Source organism: Macaca fascicularis, chromosome 2 (assembly GCF_037993035.2).
Source record: "Macaca fascicularis isolate 582-1 chromosome 2, T2T-MFA8v1.1".
In the NCBI taxonomy this organism is placed as follows: Eukaryota; Metazoa; Chordata; class Mammalia; order Primates; family Cercopithecidae; genus Macaca; species Macaca fascicularis.
The window spans coordinates 82,844,833-82,868,268 of NC_088376.1; the positions used below are offsets into that span (position 1 = coordinate 82,844,833).

The 23,436-nt window shown below is 40.4% G+C and overlaps 1 protein-coding gene across 17 annotated transcripts in view; it reads right to left on the reverse strand.

The window, feature by feature from the left end:
• Window positions 1-23,436, reverse strand: part of TNIK (TRAF2 and NCK interacting kinase) — a 409,008-nt gene that overhangs the window by 317,692 nt on the left and 67,880 nt on the right. For all 17 annotated transcript variants that reach the window (XM_074031398.1, XM_074031397.1, XM_045385097.2 and 14 more), the window contains exon 2: window positions 2,269-2,334. Coding sequence is in view for 11 of the 17 variants with exons in the window: in XM_005546378.4 (XP_005546435.1) it covers window positions 2,269-2,334 (66 nt within the window). In the remaining 6 variants the exon portion in view is untranslated. The remainder of the gene's footprint in view (window positions 1-2,268; window positions 2,335-23,436) is intronic.

Below are 23,436 nucleotides of genomic sequence, written 5' to 3' on the forward strand. Positions count from 1 at the left end.
GAGCAGTGCTACCTAACATCATCTGGTTGCCTAGAAACCAAACCCTTAACTAGGCAGGGAGTTATAATTCTTTAAGTAAATCATCACAAGACCCCAAAGCATTTCTTTATTTATTTTTTTTTTTTTTTCTTTGAGACATGGTCTCATGCTCTCGCCCAGACTAGAGTGCAATGGCAAGATCTCGGCTCACTGCAACTTCTGCCTCCCAGGCTCAAGATATTCTCCTGCCTCAGTCTCTTGAGTAGCTGAGATTACAGGCGCATGCCACTACCACCTGGCTAATTTTTGTATTTTTAGTAGAGACGGGGTTTCATCATGTTGGCCCAGCTGGTCTTGAACTCTGAGGTCAAATGATCCACCTGCCCTGGTCTCCCAAAGTGCTGGGATTACAGGTGTGAGCCACTGCACCTGGCCAGGCCCCAAAGCATTTCTAACTACATTCTCATTTGACTAATACACAGAAAAGCTGTGGTGGTTACAAAACAATGAAAACAATGGCGCTGGTAAGAGACCAAATCTCCTGTCCCAAAGTTCACTGCATTCACCATGACCATTCTTTGTAGAATCCCCCTTAACTTGGAAGGTGCCATAGTACTGATCAACCACCAAGAGAACGGAATCCTGTAGAATAATAATGTTGACAACCTAGCTGCTAAATATATTCCCTCTCTAAAAAGATCTGAGACCTCTTGCCATTTGTTTCCGTGCCTTTTTCAAATAACAAGAAATTATGGAAAATTCTGGATTTTCCAAATATTCTCATCCTTAATTGAATCTCTTGGTATCTCCTCTTATAAGAGTGCAGAGTTTCACCTCTTGAATTAGTGTACCAAGCTGTGAACTATCTCCCAAATGCATATCCTATGGGTGGGAAACAATGAAATGGAAAGGCTCTAAGAAATGGCACCATAAAACCAACACCATGCTACAGAGTTGCTCCTTCATATTGACAGCAAATCAGAAGTAATTTTCTACCTAAGTCAGATCTTCATTCATTAGTTACTTCACAAGTTCAATCCAGTTTCTCAAAACGCAGTAACACAATCTTCCAACCTAATTATCTTCATTGCAAGTACTTAAAAGCTTTGCTGAGACACATTTCTTTCTGTGTCAGACAGGATCAACGTCAAGTGAGCAGGTTGGGTAGACTACATTCTGTCTAATGGTAAAAGGTGGACAATTTAGGAAATAATCGTTTCTTGCAAGGGAGAAATTTCTCCCTGGACACCAAGGGAAACCTCTGGTAAATAAACATATAAATGTGTATCCACTTACAATTGTGCTTTAAAAAACAGAATCTCAAGAATACCCTATAAATAATACTTCTGAAATTCTGCAGAATTGAAAATATTACAACCTGAATGATTAATAAATTTAATTAACTGAGAAAAGTTTAGGGCTCAGCAGGAATTTTTAAAAATAGAACACGAGATAATTTGTAATGGAAATGCCATCCCATATCGCTGCCACTAGGGAAAATGATGGATATTTCCCTATAAATTATCATGAGGAAACAGTTGGTTTGTTTTGATGGCATTTCAATAGCTCATTCAACAAAACCCCAAAAGCTTTAGTCCAAAAACAGTTCACTTTCATTTTTTTTTGACAATCAGAAAAGGAATCAACTCACATTTTCAACCATTTTTTTGTAGATTATACTTGGGGAAAATACCTTTCAAAAACACTTTTTGAGTGAATTTGTAAGCAAAAATTAGTAAACAGACAAGCAAGACTTCTTATTCCATAGCTCCGTCTCAACTCAAGTTTAACTTTTAATTATTTCCTAAAATTCGTCGCTGCTATTAAGCTTTTGCTTTGTGAGGTAACCAAGTTTTCTTCCAATACTGTTCACTCACTCATTTAATTCATGCCCTAGGCCAATAACACATCTACTTTTCCAGCTGCAATAGTTTAATAGCTTAAATTTCTAAAGTAGATGGCATTCTTTTCTCTTTCAAAAACCAGTTCTGGCAGTGATTAAAGTAAAGGAAACTGAACGCTTGAAGAGCTTCAAATAAGTGGCGTCAGAATTCATGTGTCACATATAAACACAGTCATATATAATGAAGGGAAATACCCAAATCACAGAATCCAGTTTAGGCAACATAACCACAGATATATTTTAAAACATGGAGAGTCAATCAACAAGTATATTAATTCATTTTAAATTTGTTAGGAGCCATTTATGAGCAAGTATAGATAGCACTGCAATTCGCCATTCATGAACTGAAACCATACATAAGCCACACAGAGGCTCAATGTACTTACCTTATAAACTTGCCCGTATGTTCCATTTCCAACAAGTTCCACCAATTCAAAGATCCCTGCGGGGTCCTGAAAGAAAATAAACAATAAAAATTCAAACAATATTCCAGGCATTGCCTTAATCAAAAGCAAATACTTACCTAAATTAAGCAAATAAATAACAACTTTAGCTTACGGGGCTCTCATGTGTTAACATTTAATACTATCAAAATTTTAAAATTTAAGTCAGCTGCAGCTATGAAATTAGCCAAGTTCCATTTTCTTTCCATTTTACATTTCTATGAAATGTGTTTAAATCAGGCAAAAGGAGATGCTTTTTCAAGTGAAATAATAAAAAAGAATTAACACATTTCTCACTGTCAAATGGAAACACACTTGCAGGAGCTACATCGAGATAAAGTGAAAGACTCATCATCCTGAGAAGGTTCTAATGTTCTAGGATGTTTCTCTTTGAAATATCTGAGCTGTTCATTGTGTTGAGTGAGCCCTGGTAGTTAAGAACGGTGTTCCTGCATTGTGGGGCAATCTTACCTATGGCCGTCAACAGTTTCCAAGGGAAAATAGAGTCAACTTAACTACCTGTCTCAGAAAGATTTTCTTTGGATTCATCTCTCTTCTGTAATACTGCTTCTACAAAATATACTTTTGAGGATAGCCTCCAGTTCCTGTAGTACCTGCTGAGTAACTGCAGGATTTAAAATGCAAACTAAATTGGAGAATTATTCAAGTTCTTACCACCAATCAGTTGTCTACTAACCTCGGGAGTCAGCTAAATGTTACAGTGTTCAATAAATATCCAATAATTACTGCTATTATAACTGAATTAGTATCCCAAAGAAGTTGAAAAGAAAAATCAAAGCCTATAAAATTCTATTCAGAGGCAGAAATTGACTTTTACCCCTTACTGATTCCTAACTGGACAGAAATTGCTTCTTTAAAGGCATAAATCTAGGAGTCACAAACTTAAATGTCTGCAGAGGCCAGGCCAGTAACATAAACAAGTAAAGTGGTTCAGTTGGGGCCTGTGGCAAACTGAGCAACCCCAGCCTCTTTGAGGGAGGTAGGATGTGGTGGGGTGGAGTTTACCTAGTTGGAGCCAACTGTTGTCTTGTCAACATATTAGCACAATATTGCCAGGTCTAAAGATTTTTCAAGAGAAACTGAACATTGCATTTAATGTGAGATCTCCTATTTTTTAAGTGTTAGGCATTTAATTTAAAAAATATTCTTAGGAACAAATAAAAATAGACTGCGCTTTTGGCCTATCTCTACCGGACACTTACATGAGAGCAATGCCATATATTATTACAATGGGTAGCTGAGAGGCAGGCAGGGAACAGCCTGAACTTCAGATTCAGACAGACCTGGGTTAAATACCAGCTGTGCCTCAACTAGCTATGTGATCCTAGGAGACCCCGCGAGAGCAACATATTGTCTGGGCCTGCAGGGATGACATCTACCTAGTCATGCTCTTGTGAAGAATAAGTGTGGGCTTTGCACAATGCCTTGCACGTAGTCAGAAATCTATTAATACCTAATAGTAATCACTTTTAAGCTGAGAAATTCCACACCACCAGCAGGATTTAATGGGGGAAGGGGAAAATGAGTTTCTCTGCTATTCTGGGGAAAGGGAAAAATGAGTTTGATCTGACAAGTCAGGATGCTTTAAAGTCCAGTCTGTGGTAAATCAAACTCAAGAAAAGCCCCTGGGTAGGTGCCTTCAAAGATTCCACACAGAGAACAAATAAAAACAAAAACAAAAAGCAAACAAAGCACCCAACAGATTAAACACTTAGTCACTGAGAAAGATTGGAATTAGCACTACATTACCCACTCTTACAAAGCCAGAAAGGCAAGAAACCACACTCCATGCTCATGTCCTGAAAACTCCAGAAGTCCAGAAGTTCCAGTTATGCCCCACCTGGTCTGGGAGGTGTGGTTCCAGACAGAACCACAAAACTGGAAAACACTGTTAAGGGACTAAAGCTCTGAGTCGACCAACACCCCATAGCTAAAAGACACTGTCAAGGCCACCTGGGAGGCCTCAGGATAGGAAAGAAAAGTTCTGTTGGTTAAACTACTAGGCCATTAGAGCAGCAGGTTTTATTACAAACGGAATTAGAAAGAAATGAGGAAAAGAAAAAAAAAAGCCCATAAATGGTGGCAGCTGCTGTTTGTTTCTAAGCTGTGCTTCCCAGTAGTTTGTTTGCTTGGTGGTGTTTCTGCAACATATTTGGAGAGAAGTTCTACATTTGCTTGAAATATCTCAATTGTGTTTTCAACATTCATTTTTCTTGACTAAAAAAAAAAAATAACAAAAAGAGAAGAGATACAGGACAGTGATGAATGGCTGCCTCAAGGAACCTGGGAATCAAATAGGGATGTACGACGAGGGCAGGAGCACAAACAGGTGCAGAGCAGGGATCAGCTTCTACACCCAGGGGTCACTCACCTCAGGGTACCTTCTCAGAGCTGGGGTTAGTAGGTAGGTCTCAGGAGGATCTAGACAGCTGACTTGTGACGCTCTTTTCTCTCCTTGAATAAGCTATTCTTGGGTATGTGTCACAACCAATCAAAACCAAGGAGGCTCAATGCTGAGCCTTTAGTTCAAACTGCTAGGAGAAGGTTTTCGCTGGACACATCCAAGGGCCTCTGAAGCGAAGTTCAGAGGAACTAAAGAGTTCCACTGGCAACTGGCCTTGCATGGGCAACCAAACTGGAAAGAATCATATCAGATGGGTTCCCCAGGAATAAACTCCGAGACTCCCTGAGATTTACACTGTGTGAGTTTATTGGGGTATGCCTCAGAATCAACACCTGCCGGAGAGGAAAGGAAGAACTGGACTGAGCCGAAGGAAGAGCTGAACTGAAATGTAGTGGTAACAAAAACTTCTTCTGATCCATGAGAGCGCTGGAGCTAGGATAGCCCTTCAGAATTATCCTACCTGGAAGCATCAGGCCTTTGAATCCCACCTCCATTGACTAGTCATTGCATGTAGGCTGCCCCCCAATACCCATCCCAGAGGTAACAATCTTAGGTGAAGTGACACTGTTCAGCTGAGGACATTTTTCAGGTGAAAGTCATCCCTAGCTACCTACACTCCTAGCAGGTGGACAATTGAGTGCCCCAGCAGTGGAGAACTGAGCTCTGTGTGACATACCACAACATACACTACAAGCATCATGGCTAGAAATGAGGACCAGTTTGGAATTAAGAGAAGTCTATAAGCATCTACAGTCTACAGTATCCTGAGAGAAACAAAGCAAAATAGCATTAAGAGTCACGGTATTTGCAAGAAGGGGACTCTTTGAAACCCTAGACATAGAAATCAGAGGTATTACTCAGTGACACCTCAGTACTGACACTAGGCTCTCTTCTTTCTTTCCCCTAATCCAAGTGCCTGGAGAGCTGGGTGTTTGTGAATAGTCTTTCACACAAATGCATTTCATCATTAGTTACATCCTTGTAGAATTGTGATATAGCTTGAACAGTATAAGCATTCAACTATTTTCTCCATTCTAGAGTACATCTAAAGTAGTTTCCCCAAAAGGTCACCATGACCTCAATTTCTTACACGTAGTGGTCGCTTCTCAGTCCTGTCCTAGTTGTCCCCTTTTGTACTCCTGAGCATCATCACTCCTGTTAAAAATATATCCCCTCCACCATCTATCATACCTCTTAGTCTCTCTCACAGATTCTATATTTCTTCTGCTCACACCTTTGAGGTAGACTTCCCCGAAAGTTCCACCCTTGTCCACCACTCCCCTAATTTTGTTCACTAAGTGTCAATGATCTTATCTCCAAATGTCCACCACATCCATCTATTCCACTCCATTCACACAACAGGCTTCATCATCTTTTTCTGAGACCATTTGCTTTTAGTTCTTTCTGCCTTCTAAGCTATTATCCATACTGATCTTTCTAAAATAGACATTTCTAATCATGACACTCCATGATTTAAAATAATACAAGATACAGTTCAAACTGAAAGTCAGGTCATGTCATTTTTAGGCCTGGCCTCCATTCCCAGCCTCGTGTTCCATCATTCTGTGCTATAACCAACACATGTCCCTCATGTTCCTAACACACCACACTCAGCTCTTGGTTCATACTGCCCATCTGCCAAGATTATTCCTTCTGCTTTCTTTCTGAGGCAAGCCCATCCTTGAAAGCCCAGCTTGCTGCCTCCTTTCTGAAGCCTTTCTCAAATCAGCGCCACCGCCGCTCTCTCTGCAGCCGCAATATGTTGTGCACGGCTCTATGATAACCATTTTCACATAGTGCTAGCCTCTCTTACATTTCTCTCCCTTGATGAATTACAAATGCCTCAAGAGCAGGCACTGTAACATATTTATCTTGGTATTTTCAGCACTTAGCATGGTGTCCAATACATAACTGCTAGATATAACTATTTACCGAATAAGGTTGATGTCCCACTCCCAATTCTTCAAGACATGTACAGTGGAAGTCACAAAAAAAGGGATCAGAATGTAGAGCCAAAGGTCTAGCAAACTTACATCATTTCTTTTAAATCTAGACAAGTTGTTCTACGACTGTGCCCTCTATCCTCCTTTCCCCAATCCCACATGGACAAAGCTGTCACATGTAAAAGCCCCTGTAGTATTCCCAGCTCTAACCAAATAAAATCCATAGAGCCTGTTGTAGTAAACTGTGCCTCACGTGCATTGAGAAGTCAGGCTGTCAGAATGTGGCCAACAGAATGTGCAGCAAGGAGAGGATGCTGTACCTAATAATCATGTTACAAAGACAGGAAAGCTAAGAGATAAGAAATCCACTTAATTCTCCCTCTTGTGTTTGCTTAGCTGCTCTTAAAGCCAGGATGAGCAGCATGGAAGAAAGTTACATACACCAAGGAGAAAAGAGCAAATCATTGACATTTACCAAAGTCAAGAATCCCTGTTGGCTACACATGCCTTTATTCAGATCTTAACCTTTGCTGGGAGGCTGAGAAGAGAATTTAATTCTAAGGTAGAGTAGTTTACATTATTTCATAATGAAATATAACTACATATCAAAAGGCAGGATATTCCTTGAAAGAAAATGTAATTTTTCAGCCAGTACTGATAAAAGCAAACTTGGTTAGTCATGACAATAAAAATTACAGTAATAGTGAACATTTCATGAGGACTTATGTGTCAGAAACAATTCTAAGCATTTTTCATGAATAGCTCATTTTATCACAGCTTTATCAAGTGGATGCTATCATTATCTTTGTTTTACAGATTAGGAAACTGAGGCACGGAGGGATTAAATGCTTACTCAAGGTCACACCACTAATGAGCAGCAGAGCTAGGATGTTGACTCAGATGGTCAGACTCCAAACCTTGAGTTCCTAACCACTACCCCATCAGCTTCATGGAACCGTAATTCCCAGCCCTTGATTTACCAACTGGTAGCTCTCTAACCTTGAGCCAGTTTCAGAACTGCTTTGAACTCAGTTTCTTCATCTTTAAAATGTGGACAGGATTACCCCCCTTGGGAGCTACTATGAGAACTGTGAGCGTCTAGACTAGCTTGGGGCCTGATATGTAATAGGACTTTAATAAATATTCATTTTCTTCCTCCCTTTTCTTTTTCATCTTTGAAAATGAGTTCATGAAATAAACAAATAATATGCCACAGTAAAATTCAGTCTGCATTTTATAGATTTTCAACTAAAAAAGCCAATAAAACTAATCTGGCCAGTAAAGGAAAACCTATTGCTTTTCAACCAATAATATTACCCACCACATGCTTAGCAAACAGAATCAGATATTTATGGACAAATGTATGTCTCTTTAAAAATTAGTAAGACAACTGAGAAGGCGCATTAAGTTTTGGGGGTTCCTGGGATGTTGAAATAAATACTTTTTCTGTCAGCTAATGAAATTTAGATAGCATTGGCAGGCTCAAGCCCAGCTTCACAGCAAAGTGGAGAGATTTAAGATCTAGGGTTTGATATTCCCTGCCACTAAGTTATGCTTTAATTCCTCCAGGTCCTCTGAATGATACTGGATTTATAAGAACACTAAATAACACCACTGGGCTAAATCCCAAAGATTGAAAAAGGCAAACTTAAATCTATAACTAGGATGATGATTTCCTTCACATCATGAAAGATGATACATAATTCTTCCCAGTGCCTCCCCACTTCTTTTAAAATGAAATTGACACGGATCGTGAGCAAATGGCCTACACAGACTCTAGACAGCCCTCCTCCAAAATGCCTCTTAAAGACACAGCCGTTCTGTGACAGAATCTTTCACTTGAGGCCACCAGTCCTTTGGCAGGGTAAAATACACCCAACAGAATATGGATGGCTGATAGTGCTCCCAGAATGACTGCTACCCCCGGATTCCCTATTGACAGCTGCCAAACGACTGTGCTTACTCTAAACTTACAGGCCTTAAAAAGACCAAAATGTTATTTCTTTTAGAACCATATTTAGCAGCTGTTTTGTTTGGTTTCAGCCCTAACTGACAAGCATATGCTTACAAAAGCAAAACAGAACAAAGAAAACAGGAACAGTAGGAGAACTCTCCACATTTATCTTGAGCCTTCAGGCTTTTCAACACCATCTTCGAAAGTACAGCATTAGGAAACTGTGCTGACTCAACAACCCCCGGATTCTAGTTTATGCTGCACTCACAGCCAGGCAAGGTCCCTCAAAGGTAATTTTTTACTTTAACTTCCCGTCTTATAAAGCAGTAGAGGTTTGCAGAGTCAAAGGTCTTGCTTTACACAGTAAGATTTATTTAATCCCTGGCTGCTACCTGGCACCCTCCCTAGCCACCTACTGTGTGTTATGCACTGTCCAAAGTAGAGGCAGTGGGGTACATGGCCCCTGCTTCATGATGCTTCCGATCTAAGGAAGGAAGCAGACATGAACAAAATACTACACATACACAGTGATTAGATCATCATAACGACAAGCAGCATATAAGAAAAGGTGCTCCAACAGTATTGATCCAGGAGATCTGGAATATAGCCCAGAAGTGTATCTTCATTAACCTGCCAGCCCAAAGAAGGCATCTCAACTGGAATAGATAATTCAAGTAAAAAACATAAAGATAGATAGATAGATAGATAGATAGATAGATAGATAGATAGATAGATAGACAGACAGATAGATAGATAGAGATATATATGGATATAGCTAGGTAAAATACTGATTGTTGATTTTTCTTACTTGATCATCAGTGTAGGACAAATTAAATTATGCAAACCTATCACAGGACTGGTACAAAACAATTAGTGTTCAAGTCTGGATTCCACTCCTTACTAGTGTTCTTTGATCCCTCATATTCCAGTTTTTTTTCATCTGTAATTTGGGAAAATGCCCTTTGGCCTGCATTTTTACAATGTCGCATCCTACATATGAATGTTCTAGGTAACTCCCCAGCTCCCCGTGTCAAGCATCGTCTTTTGGGAAGGGCTGTCCTGAGTGTAGGCTGACTCCAGGACTCCATCTGCTCCGATAGAGCTGTTCCTGGCTAGTACTGGTATCCTCTTACCAATACCAGCTCCTCAATGACCAGCTGGCTCCTGGCAGAATCAAAACATAGTCACAGCCAAGCCTCCAGGAACTGACCCTCGATACTGGTAGCTTCCTGTTTGGCTTTCATCTCTCAGGACAGGGAGACTGGAGCCTCCTCACCTCCTGTTTGGTTTGCAGTCTGCTTAATTTCACCTGCTAATGTGCAGCAGCCAGCAGTGACACTGCTTTAGATCACCCTGCCCCTGCTCAGCTGCTTCACTCAAGACCCTGCAGCCCCAGCCTGTCCTCACAAAGGCAGCTTTTAGAACTGGATTTGAAACATCACTTCTCGGATTAATGGCTACAAAACCTTAAGCTGTACAACAAGCTATAATAGACATTATCACTGTCATTGGGATAGGCCATGGCCTAAATGCTTTTCATATATTTTCATATTTCATCCTTATAGCAACCTGAGAAATAGGTGTTACTAACCCCAATTTTCAGATGATAAAACTAAGGCTTCAAGGAATTAAGTAACTTGCCCAAGATTAAAGTGAGTGGTAGAGAGAGCAGCCAAGACCAGACTGTAAAGTAAAGGTAAAAATACCTCTCGTGGAAGATGGTTCTGAGAATCCAAAACAACATACATACAAACAACATACATACATAAAACAACATACATAAACAACATACATAAAGCATTTAGCACAATGCATGGCAGTGCTTAATAAATAATGGCCACTGATATATTGCTGTTGCTGGTGGTATTATGAAAAGTTTCCCAAGGTGATGACAGCATTGGTTCATAGTAGAGCCAGGATTCAAATCCAGGTATTTTGAATCCAAGTCTATTATTACTCATTTCCCTACAAACAGCCAATGCTGAAATTAACTTGGGGTTACGGGGATGCTGAAGGCCTTGTGGGTTAACAATGGAGCCAGAGAATGGGCAGTGACCTCAGGACAGGCAAACACAATGAGCCAGGTGGCTGAGAATATACACGTTGTCTACACCATGGTTGCTTGCTGTCCCTGCCTCTTATCAGAGTCAGAAGCCCCAGAAAGGAAGAGCAGACAGGCTCTCAGATTTCCATCGAAAGCTAGTTTCTGTTTTTCCTACTTTGCCATTAGCTAGGATGAATGCTAATTACTTTAAGCTAACCAGTTAATTGACAGTGAGAGGCGGTATAGCATAATAGTGAAAACCACTGTCTCTACAGCCAAAAGCCTGAATCGAATCACAGCTTCGCCATTTTCTAGCTATATGACTTTGGGCATGTTATTTAATCTTTCTATGACTGTTTCCTCAACTATAAAACAGTGATAATGGTAGTACCCACTTTGCTGGATTATTTGATACAATAATTAATATATATAAAATGTGTAAAGCAATATCTAGCATATCATAAGTGCTTAAAAAGTGTTCGCTAATAATTCTTTACTCAAGAAAGAATAACTTCTTTACTCCAAAAATGAATAACTTTTATTGGTTTTGTCCACTGCAGTATCTCCAGTACCTCGGATCGTGACGGGGACATCGGAGATACTCAATAAATATTATCTGGATGGAGCAAGTCCTCACATCACCAGTTCTACCACCGATAGCCACAATGCAGTAAGGTCTGCGACATTTGCAGTGAGGATTTCTGAGATCATATCAACAAAATATCTCTACCCATTTTACAGAAGAGCAAAGAGAGGCCCAGACAGGCTCTATACATTTGTGCAATTACAGGTTTCTCCAGCAAGAGAATTTAGGTGATTTATCTGAGGTCTTATCCTAGTTACTGGCAGAGTTAAATCAAGACCTATGTCTTTTGACTTCTTGTTTTTACCTCTGTTCAATTTAACCCTTTGGTAAACCAACAGAATCACCCATTGCCTTTCAAAAAGTGGGCCTGGAAAGGAAGGAAACAGGGACAGTAGATAGGATGGGCAGGCCCTGCTGTTCTTTTGCAAAATCTAGGTAGGTGGGTTAAGAAATCGATTTCATTCATTTCCAGAACTGATGTAAGAAGATTTAGTGCACATGGCCAGTTTGACAGTATATTTAGTAGGCCACATGCATATATATCAGCATAAAAGATACATAATATTTTCAAAATATATTTTTCTCGGTTCACAGACTTAGCATATTCATACTCACAACTAGCTCAGTTCAAAATTATTTCCTTACAGATGAAAACAAAGAATTCTACATAAATTGATTATTGTCTACTAGCTTACATTGCATAAATAAGTATATACAACTAAGAATATAAAACTAAAAAGAGAACAATCCAAGGACTTCTTGTAACAGTGACTTGAATATTTTTTCTGATTTTGGTGCATAGCACAGCTATTTTAATCCTTTGTCAGCTGCTGGGATTCACTGGCCAGCCCTTCTCATGCTTCTTGACCTGAAATTCCCGAGTCACGACTACAAACCTGCTTGTGCACACAAGGAATGCACAAGCCCCAACTGTGTGTTCAGAGACTGTTTTCTAACACATTCAGAGTCAGAGAAAGGCACAACAACTCCATAAGGCAGGTTAAGAAAATTCTTCAGGGTACTAAGCCACAAGACAGATATTGGACAAGGATAGCTATCTCCACCACCTCCTGTAATTTTTCTTATCTCTCCTAAAGTCATTTTAAAAAGCATACATGCAAGCCGGGCACAGTGGCTCACGACTGTAATCCCAGAACTTTGGGAGGCTGAGGCAGGTGGATCACAAGGTCAGGAGTTCAAGACCAGCCTGACCAACATGGTGAAACCCCATTTCTACTAAAAATACAAAAATTAGCTGGGCGTGGTGATGCATGCCTATAATCCCAGCTACTCAGGAGGCTGAGGCAGGAGAATCACTTGAACCAGGGAGGCGGAGGTTTCAGTGAGCTGAGATCATGCCTCTGCACTCCAGCCTGGGCGACAAAAGCGAAACTTGGTCAAACACACACACACACACACACACACACACACACACACGCAAGCTGCTCTAAAGGTCAATATGCATATGACCACCCCGACCCCCGCCCTCTGCTCAACCTGGTCCCTTCCCTCCCATCATCAGGTTGTTGCAGAGATTACACAGCTGTTTGGGAAAATGTATCATACAGTTTACAAAGATTTGCAAACATGGGATCCTTCCAGACCTGTCAGGACAGAGTAACTTTCCAGTATTTCCGGCAACACGAGGTGGAAATGATGGGAACTAGACTAGCAAATATTTTGACCTTTTGCCTTTTTGAAGATACTTAAGATGAAGAAAAAGATAGCAACTGCAGGAGATGGATTTAAAGACAAGAGCTGGTTACCTAAATAATTAAGAAAGAAAGACTAGGAAACAATTCAAGGTTCTATTTTGGAAGAAGAGCCTTAACAGGACCATTCCCCCAAAGATACTCATTTGCCACCTGCTTACAACAGACCAGTGACACGTTATTTGCTTGAAAGCATTTTCAACAGTTCTTCGTATACCTATAAGCAACCATGAAGTTGACCACAGGCAGAGGTGAAACTGGTAAAAGGGACCTAACCCCACTCTAAGTCTAATAGAAGTATGAGGCCCCCTTTACCAGCTGCCTACTTGTCCCCACTCCTCTTCACAATACAGGGAACTTCCTTCTTTGCCTCTTTGCAGAGGAAACCTCTGATGAAGGCAAGAATTGTGCACACTGAAAAGGGCAGGGTTAATGCCTTTTGGCCAAGGTCCCAGGACTTTTCTATGAGTAGGGAAATACTGGCTGGTTGATTAGATCATCTGTTACTCTCCCATTTCCAGAGAAGGGTGAGATGGCCCAGAGCCACATAGGAATAGCCAGGAGCCCAAGAATAGCTACCTGGAGCCGGGGCCTGTCATCTGGCAGAGGTACAAACCAATCTTAGTCCATCACTTGGTGTCACCAGTAATAGTACAGATGGCTGGTCAACACCAACTCTTTTAAATCTCATACAGATGTTAATAACAGGGCTTCATTTGCATCTATTTTTTTTTCAAGGCTTTTATCTCTATGGCTGGGCCACCACGAAGGACATACAAGTTTGTATGCTTGCTTATTAGTTTTGCAAGGCAGATAATATTTTGGAATGGGGCCTTTATACCATCTGTTCAAGGATCTAAAAGCTTTTTGGCAGACTCAAGAAGCTAAAGCCAATCCTTTTGTCCCTCCAGATTTCCATGGGTGTTGGGTGTTGAATTTCCACTGTCAAATAAGTTTGGGAACACTAGGTTAAAAAGATGAGCAGGTTAGGGGTTTCTTTACTGCAAGGCCTCTCAAAGCTTTTAATGTGTTAATGTACCCTGTGAATCTCCAAGACTGGGCAAAACTTTTCACATTTTCCTAACTTGTCTGGCCACAGAACACGCTTTAAAGAAACTTTGTGTCTCCTGTAAGTGCTGACATTCTGCAGAGCATAGAATGGAAAATGACAGTGTATGGAACAATCTTTTCTCTGTCATTCCTACTTAACTAAAGCTTGCATCTTAAGTTACTGTAACAGAGATGGATCAACGCCACCCAATATTCATTCTCCCCTTGCTCCTTAACAAAAATTCCAATTTTATTTGGGAGGCAATGCACCCAGCTCAAAATCTACATGCCCTTGCCCCACTGAAGCTAGGAATGAATACATGACTAAATTCTGGTATGTAAGCAGAATTACTGTGTGGGGCATTCAGAAGGGCTGCCCAAATGGAGCTGACTTAGCTAGCTGGGAGAAGCCTTCTTCTGCCTTCCTCCCTCCTCCTTCATGCTGCCTGGAATGTAGATGTAATGGCTAGAACACTACAGTCATTTTTGATCCTGAGGTGAATTTAAGAATGGAAGCCTTATGCTAAGATTGTTATAGCAGAACAATAAAATGATCCTATGGTTTTGATGACCATGGAACTACCATGCTACCACTAAGCTGCCTATGTCTGAACTTCTTTATCTTGAAAGAGAAACAAACTTCTATCTTCCTTAACCCACTAATATTTGGAGTTTTCTGTTTGATGCAGCTGAAATCTAATTGATTTACCTTGAAGTTTACTGTTCAGATATTTTTATTCATTTATGTTTAACTAACATTCCTTCTTTAAAGTACTCTTCTCCATCAGCCTTTCGATCTTTGGTAGAGGTGACAGTCACTATGGTTGTTGGAAATTTTTTTTTTTTTTTTTTTTTTTGGAGACAATCTCGCTCTGTCAGCCAGGCTGGAGTGCAGTGGCACGATCTTGGCTCACTGTAACTTCTGTCTCCTAGGCTCGAGCAATTTTCCTACCTCAGCCTCCAGAGTAGCTAGGATTACAGGCGTATGCCACCATGCCCAGCTAATTTTTGTACTGTTAGTAAAGACAGGATTTCGCCATGTTGGCCAGGCTGGTCTCGAACTCCTGACCTCAGGTGATCCACCCACCTCGGCCTCCCAAAGTGCTGGGATTACAGGTATGAGCCACCTCGCCCAGCCTGAATAAATGTTCTATTTCTCCTCCTGCTGGCATGTTATAGGATGGCACTTCCCTCTCCCTCTTGAAGCTGGATGGGGCCACATGATTTACTTTGGCTAATGAAGTGTGCATGGAAGTGATGTTCCACTTCCAGATGGAATATGTGACTGACAGTTCAAATCATTGTGATGACTGTGGAAGCATATGTGGACCTGATGCCTACGTTAGTCTGGTACTTGGGTAACTGATGAATAGAGTCCTCTACTGACCCACTCTGGGCATGTGGCATGGTCAAGAAATAAACTTTCGTTATATAAAGCCTCTAAGAGAGTTTGTTACCATATCCTATCCTACCCTATTCTGACTGAAAGAATAGAAAAGACCAAAAACTGATGATAATAATCATGTTGTATAATGCTTTGTAACTTTAGAAACAATATTTGAGAAGAACTGCTTCACACTGAATATCTCCCCATGCCCCAGACATTATGCAGGGTATTTTGCAAAGGTTATTTTATTTCATCTCTGCATCAATCCTGTGAAGTAGATATCTCACGAGAGGAAAAAAAGCAAGGCTACAAGAGCCTCCAATGCCAAAATATACATTCTCCTCACTGTCTCCCACACGCAATATCTGAAGGCCCCAGAAACAGTAAAATCCCTTCCAAAGCTGGCTGATGAAAGACCAGAATTTTTACAAGGTGCCTACTTTTTCACAAGGCTGACTACACCTACATGGCCTAAACCAGCGCATGCTGGAGCTTGTAGTCTCTGCACCCCACTGAGGGCAACAGAATTGCAAGTCCTCGACTGCTCTTTTTTGAATGCCTTTGAACTCAAAACCTGCTTTTTGAGCCACTGTCAAGGTAACCTAGCAGCTGAGAATAACTAATTGGGCAACGTTCTCTGACTGCTGGCATGAGCAGTTATAATCTCAGCATCACTGTGACAACCTGACTGGAATGCTGGTTATTCACACAAAGAAAAACCGGTCTCCATTCAGACCAGACTGCGTTTTGTCTTTGTTCCAGTTTTCCCATTACAAGTTGCTACTGAAGGAACAATGCTTTCCTTTTTTAAGAAGAACATGTATTACTAGTCTGCGCAAAAGCAGCATTTTCTTAGCCCAAAAAAAATTTGGAAAGGGGGGGAAAAAGTAATATATCCTATATTGCCACAGGCAAAGAAACTATTAAAGCTCTATATAAACAACAGTAAAGGTCATGTTGGAGTAATTCTGTGGCCTTTAGCCAGGTCACAGAATTCTGTGGAGATGTCAATGGTGCAACATGGGCAACAGATGACTAATAACTAGATTACGTTCAATCAATCAATGCACATCTCCTGAGCACCTACAATGTGCTATCACAGACACACTCCTCTAAATCTCTCAGTGATTTCCCGGTCTACTCTGCTCTCCCATCCAATCTCAGCCTCCCTTTAAAGCTACAGCACACCTTTCCCCAGGCATCAGCTACAGTCACCAGCTCACCATTCCCAGAAGATGTTCTGTAAACTGCATTCTATGTCCTTGTTCCCTTCTTGTTCTTGCTATCCAAAAAGTCCTTTGGTCCCATCTTTGTCAGTCAAAGTCTTACCAGTCTTTTGAGGTCTGACTCAAATCACACTTCCTACCTAAGTTCCTCCCATTACACTCCATTAGAGTAAATTCCACATTAAGGTATATCCCAGAGATCGCTTTGAACGTATCTGTCTTACTGCACTTGGAAGGCAACTCGCCAGGGAGCAAGATCGGCGTCTGAAGAAGGCTTTACCACTTCCAGTTGTGTTATTACCTAATCTCTTAGAGCCAAAGTCTCTTCACCTATAAACAGCATGCTACTCAGACTGCACCCATGACCATCCAACTCACCTGGGAACCTTGTTGCAAATGCAGAAACCTGGGCCCTGCCCAGACCTACTGCATCAGGATTAACATTTTAATAAGATTCCCAATTTATCCCAATGCATATTAATGGTACCAAAGTATTGATAAAATCTACCCAGCAGAGGTATGATGAGAATGAGGGGAAACTTATGGAAAACATTCAACAGGGAGTCTAATACATAAAGACTCTCACTAAATGAGGAAACTACTACTCTTTATATCCAACAAATGTATGGTTAAGTTGAACTGTTTGGTGTTTTAAAGGATTCAGATATTTATGGCATGAGCTGGCCCTCAAGTGACGTGTCAAATTAGTAAAAACAGATCAAAATACATGAAATATAAATGAAGAGAAGCAAAAGAACTGTGTTTTAGAAGAGCACATGACTGAAAATGACTTCATCGTTTACAATTTTTCTGACATTGAACAAGGCCACTAAGATTTTTTAGCCTTTGATTTCTTTTCCTATCAAGTAGAAATAAGAATAAAGGCAGCCTGCTTGCCTCTCAGAGTTGAACTAAAGTTATTCTAAAGTTAAAATGAGCTAAAGAGAATGAAGGAATTTTGCCAAATACAAAGAAATGATTAAGTCAGTGTTTATCAAGTAACACTAAAATACAATATATCCATCACAAACTGAGCTCACACTCAAAGGTGGTCACCCATGGAGGGCACATGGAGGTCAAAATGGTACCTTAAGGCCACTGGTTTGAGGATGGAGTTTTAGTGGAAAGAATGAAGAGTGAGCCAAATGGGACAAGTGGCTCTGCCTTCTCAGTGGACTGAGGTACTACCACTTTGAAAGTGGTAGAAAGATACTGAGGTATCTACCACTTTGAAAATACTGGGATAGGAGTGGGAGGGGACACCAGCTGGGCCCTAGAAGAAAAGGAATTCACACCTGGGGCCCTCTCAGCTCTAGGGGTTAAGAGAGAACCCAGAAGGGAGTCTCACGACCGTCAGGGCAGAGGCCTGTGACTAGAAGGAGGTGTGTGGCAGCCACGCTGATGAGGAACACAGAGGGAACATTTGCTGGAGGAACCTCCATCATCTATTTCTCAAGAACCCTGCTCAAGAAAGGAGAAAAGATGGAGTTTGGGATCTCTGCTCTATGCAAAGAGAGTTCACACAGGCAGGAAATCAATACAAACTGACACAGTCAAGCAGTACTGAATGGAAAAGGTGGGCACCAAGCTAGACTTTGAAAGACCGGCAGGATTTGGGTACACAGACGGGGATATCAGTAGAGGAGATAAACTTGCTTTGTTAATAGTATTATTTTAAAAGAACACATGTTAATTGCATGTATCATTTCTGTCAGAAATGATGGAACAATCCGATCGCTTATAGGACAGCATATGCATTCAGGAAACTTTAAATTATTTCTAGAAGTCATGATTCCATAAGCATTTCATAAGGCAAATGGATTTTAAGTATTAAACACACATGGCTATGACAAAATGGCAGACATGCATGGGATAAAGAATATAAGCCATTTTTTTTTTTTTGAACAAAATGTTGTTTGAGGTCTCACTTCTCACAGGCAAATGAACAAATACATAAATTACTCTGATGTAATAACTTGCTTACATCCATATTCCCCACTCAGCTATGCTCCTGATCCTTCCAAAGCTGAGGCTGGGCTTCCTTCGCGTTAGTATCTTTAGCTACGTGCACTGGACCCAGGCTACAGCGGGCCCTTCATAAATGCTGGTTAAGTAAATAATTTTACCAAAATCAACAACAAGAGAATATTTGTAAGTTGTTGTTTACTTTTTCTTGGTGAAATAAATTAATAACTACGAGAGAGTTGAATACATATATCTTCACATCATTAAGATACAAATATACATTCCTCTGAGAGTACCAGCTGGGTCCCAGAGAATCTGTGAAGCTGCATTCAACCACGGCACATCTTTTTGGAATTCCTATTTTCCATAAAAACTTTGGTGTTGGTGGTGTTTTTTAATATGTCAAATTAAACATGAATAAGTTTTTATCAAGTTTAAAAATAAAACACAAAGATGCTAACAAATTTCAGGTGTGCAGTGGAGGTTTCTCCGTCAGTCCACTAGAATCTCTAGGGTTTCCAGTTTCCTCCTCTTCACCCACAGGGATATTTTGCTAAAGACGTTCAGAAGTGTATTGTTCACCTCTACCATTTATAGCCCTAATTTTCAAACACAATAAATGCTTCTTATTTCACCTCTACTCATTCAGAATTTGCAATTACTGAAATTAGAGCTGAACGGCAGTTTAATTGTCTACTGTCCATATAGAATAGATTTCAAGAAAACTAATAATATAAAAAAGGAAATCTTATTTTTAAAAATCTTCAGTCAAGCATCATTCACATCCAATCACTTGCTAATTACAATTAGACATCTCTATCAAAGCCAGTGTTCTCTACTACAGCTGGTGTTCTAGGACTTCTGTTGAAAACCTTTGCTATTCCAGGGTTTCTCAGTTATTGTCTAAACCTAAAAGGGAATAAGATCCTTCACAAATTATTATTTTCTTACTTTTCATCAATATAAAATGTCCCTGGCTCTTCCCAGTTCTCTGGACTAGTGAGGTTTTTCTATGAGGCAAATAATAGAGCAATTCTATTTCTTAGAGAGATGGTCACACTGGTGCTAATTAAATAAGCTGAGCATGTTTGCTTTGTGCACTCCTCAGTACATATTTTACAATCTAAAAGTTTGAAAACAAAATAATTTAATCATTAAGTGGGCAGCTTCAATTTAGAAGAATGAGGAAACAGATATAAGCAACCCAACAACTAAAATATCAGTTCCCTGTCCTAGGAGTGGTTCACAGCTCAGAAATGAAGGCTTACTTGAGAGCCAGATGTGCAAACCTACAGCCACACCTCCAAAACCTGACATCAGCTCTCACACCTTCCACATTTTGTTTCAAATCTTTCTAGGGATAGTTCTTTCAAAATCCCTCTCATGTGCCCTTCTCAGTCACTATACGCAAATGCTTTTATGAGATAAGAAACTTAAGGAGTATATGTCTGGGGATATTTTTAGGAAGAGATGGATTTGGTGCAGCTGATTATTAAGTCAAATAATGAATTAAGAATAATGACAACAATTGAAGTGTTGAAGACAACAATTCAACAATTGAAGAAAGATTACAGTAATCTTTCTCTCTTGAACACAACTATTTGGCTTAAATCAAAGCCACCTGTAAGACTATGAATTTCAAACCACTAGAGTGAGGCATATGACATTTCTAATTAGCACTGGCAAGAAAACATTCGTTCTCCCCTTTGCATATCTTACAGGTGAGGATAGAGTGATTCTAAGTTCTTGGGAGAAATCTGCAGTTAAAATGGCCTAGTGGTTCAGAAATTGGACTCCAACAGAACTAAAATAATGACTGTACAATCACAAAAATACAGGCGAGCAAGGAGTGTGAGGGGTAGGTAGGTGGGGGGGAGCAGATCTTTCCAAAGAAAGATTGCTGCCAGTGAACTAATTGACTATTTAATGTGTTTATTTTACTTGACTATCTCCAGGACTGATACAAAATAATTAAACAGCCTGTATGTATTTTGGTGTTTTCCATATACCCTAAAGTACTCAGTACAAAGACTGGCCTGGGGCAGATCTGGCATGACTGCCCTCAACTTCCAGTTCTAGTGCCATCTTATCCCTCCCTAATCAATTTCCTCTGGGCAGAGATGTTCAACAACCACCACAGAAAGACCTGGCTTAGAACCTCATTTTTATAACACATAACAACTTCCCATTGACACACATTATTGAATAAAGATACTCTTCTGAAAAGGTTAGGGGTTTCTAAGAAGTAATACAAAGAACACTTGAAAATGTAGTAACTTACCTATTTTTAAAATTAGGAAGGAAAAGATACAAAGAGCACTGGCCATTGTAGAAATCACCTCAGTTTAAAATTCAGGTCCTGCCACATGTTAGCTATGTGACTGAGCAATCTATGTTACTTTGCTGAGTTTCCCAATGTCTTGGGAATGACAATGTCTCCCACAAAGGGTGACTTCTTCCCTACTGCTTCAGCACACACATAGGCATCCTTGCACACACACTACCTCCGTGTTCTACTTAAACTGCTTTCAGTTAGTCTGTTCACAAGCAACTTCCTTAAAAAGTGATTTCCACCTTGAAATCAGAGTAAGCATCGTGTACACAAAGCCCTTCCTAAAACCCATTTCCTCCCCCAAAGCACAGCTTAGTTGCTTCTCCTTTGTGTTCTCACAGTATTTGACTATAGCACTTGCCATGTATTGTAACTATGTGTTTAAGTGCCTAACTCCACCTCTAGACTGCAAGCTTCCTGAAGTATATATAGTTTTTGAATTTTATTGGTATCTCTAGTTTTTAAACAGTATCAAAACTGACAGTAAGTTCTCAGTGTTACACAAAGGTGTTAATAGCAGTGTTCATTTCTTGTACACTTACTATGTGCTAAGCACTTACATGCATTTTCTGTAATCCTGACATGAACTCTTTTAGGTGGACATTAGTATTTTAATTTTATAGAAGAGAAAACTGAGGCTCCAAAGCAGCAAATAAGTGATTAAAGTCAGGATTTGCCCAATCTCCAATCTGTTCACAAGGGATCTAGCACAACCACTTGTACTTATTAGGTCCTCAAAAATGCCATCTTTTTTCCTACTGCCCAGAAAATAATGGGAGTTTGACTTCTGCAATGGGAGTACCAGAAACTGTGTCCATTGGTGCTGGCTAACACTATTACTTAGAAAATTTTGATATGAAAAGCTCATTTCACCAAATTCTGTGTCAGCAACCATAAACAGATTTTTCAATTGCACATTAATAATTCCCAAAAATATTTTCTGAGTGCCTGCTCTATGCCAGTTCTGTACTGTACACTAAGGATCTATGAATAAAAAGTCAAGACCCCAGTCTCAAGAAGCAGACACCACGAGGTACCAACATTTGTAGAGCACTTGCTATGGAAACTTCAGAGCGCCTGGGAGGACATAATCTTAATGGACAGATGTTACATGCCCATTAAGCCCATCATTAGGGGATCCATGAATCATTTAACGGAACATAGAGTAGCCTGTTCTGTGCCATGTATGTGGCCACAGAAGATTCTTTTAGGAAGATAATGTCCTCCATTTGCCAATGTTTGTGTTAAAATTGAAGTGCAGCCAGCCCACAGGGGTACTCCTACCAGCATGTAATTAGGGGATTCATCAGGGTTTCCAATGAAATGGCAATATGGCAGCCACATAGTGAAGCAGAGAGCATCAAGACATAAAAGCCATTCATTATTGACACTTTACAACAAATTCCCTGACAACCTTTCCCTGGAGAAGTCCCTTGTTTCTGCCAACCCATTACATCTATTTTGAGGCTGGCAATCTGATGTGCCTCTGCACGCAACCCCAAGAGGCACCCTTCATATACAATACAACATGATACAAATACATCTTCATTGGTTCCTCTGGAGCTGTGTGACAAGGTGGTCCTGACTACCAAAGTAATTAAGGTTCTCATGCACCTTCAGTTGCCAAGCCATTATCAGCACATTTGATTTTCAGGGAACATGTGAGGCCTCTGAGCCTTTGTGGCACGAACTGACCAAAGGGGAGCAAAGCCTAGTGAATGAGGTGCCTCTTTCTGCCCAAAAGTGCAAGTGCATGATCACTTATATGGAAGAGATCCCGAGTAATTACTCTCGGCACTTTTGTTTAGCTATTAAAATGCCACCCAACTGTCAGACCTTCACTCAGTGTTAATTACTGCCACACCGTGTTTGAATGCAGCACAAGTAAGACTAAAAGTAGAAAATAAATAATAACGATGCAAGATTACAGCCTCTTTTTGTACCTCTGGTTGCAGTAACCACCTTCGATCTCTTTTTAAGGCCTTTCGTTCTCACCATCATTCCCTCGTGGACTGAGCAATTGTTTACAAATTGCAAATGCCTATGAAGAGCTCCTATTTCACAAGGTCTCCCACACAGTCACTCAATTAATGGAACTAAATGCCTTGGTTAGGTTCACAGAAGCTGCTGAATAACTGCCATGGTGCACTTGGCATTTGCCTTCAGAGGAAGAACATGATGCTGGGTGATGTTGGTGATCTCACCTCTTGGTACATTAGCTTTCAGCTGAAAGTTCAAGGCCGTCGAGCTGCTTCCCTGACTGGCAGAGAGGGTGCGTATTAACCTCACACCTATCCTTCATGATATAACTGTACTGGCTTATTCTGCTCTTGGACTGGAGCTGTATTTTATCCAGCAGTTCTTAACCTGTGCCCACTGATGTTGTGAACCTCCTAAAACTAGATACTATGCTTTATGCATGTGTGATTCATAGGAAAGGCAGCCCAAACACTGATCATCGGAAAGGACTCTAATATCTAGAATCTT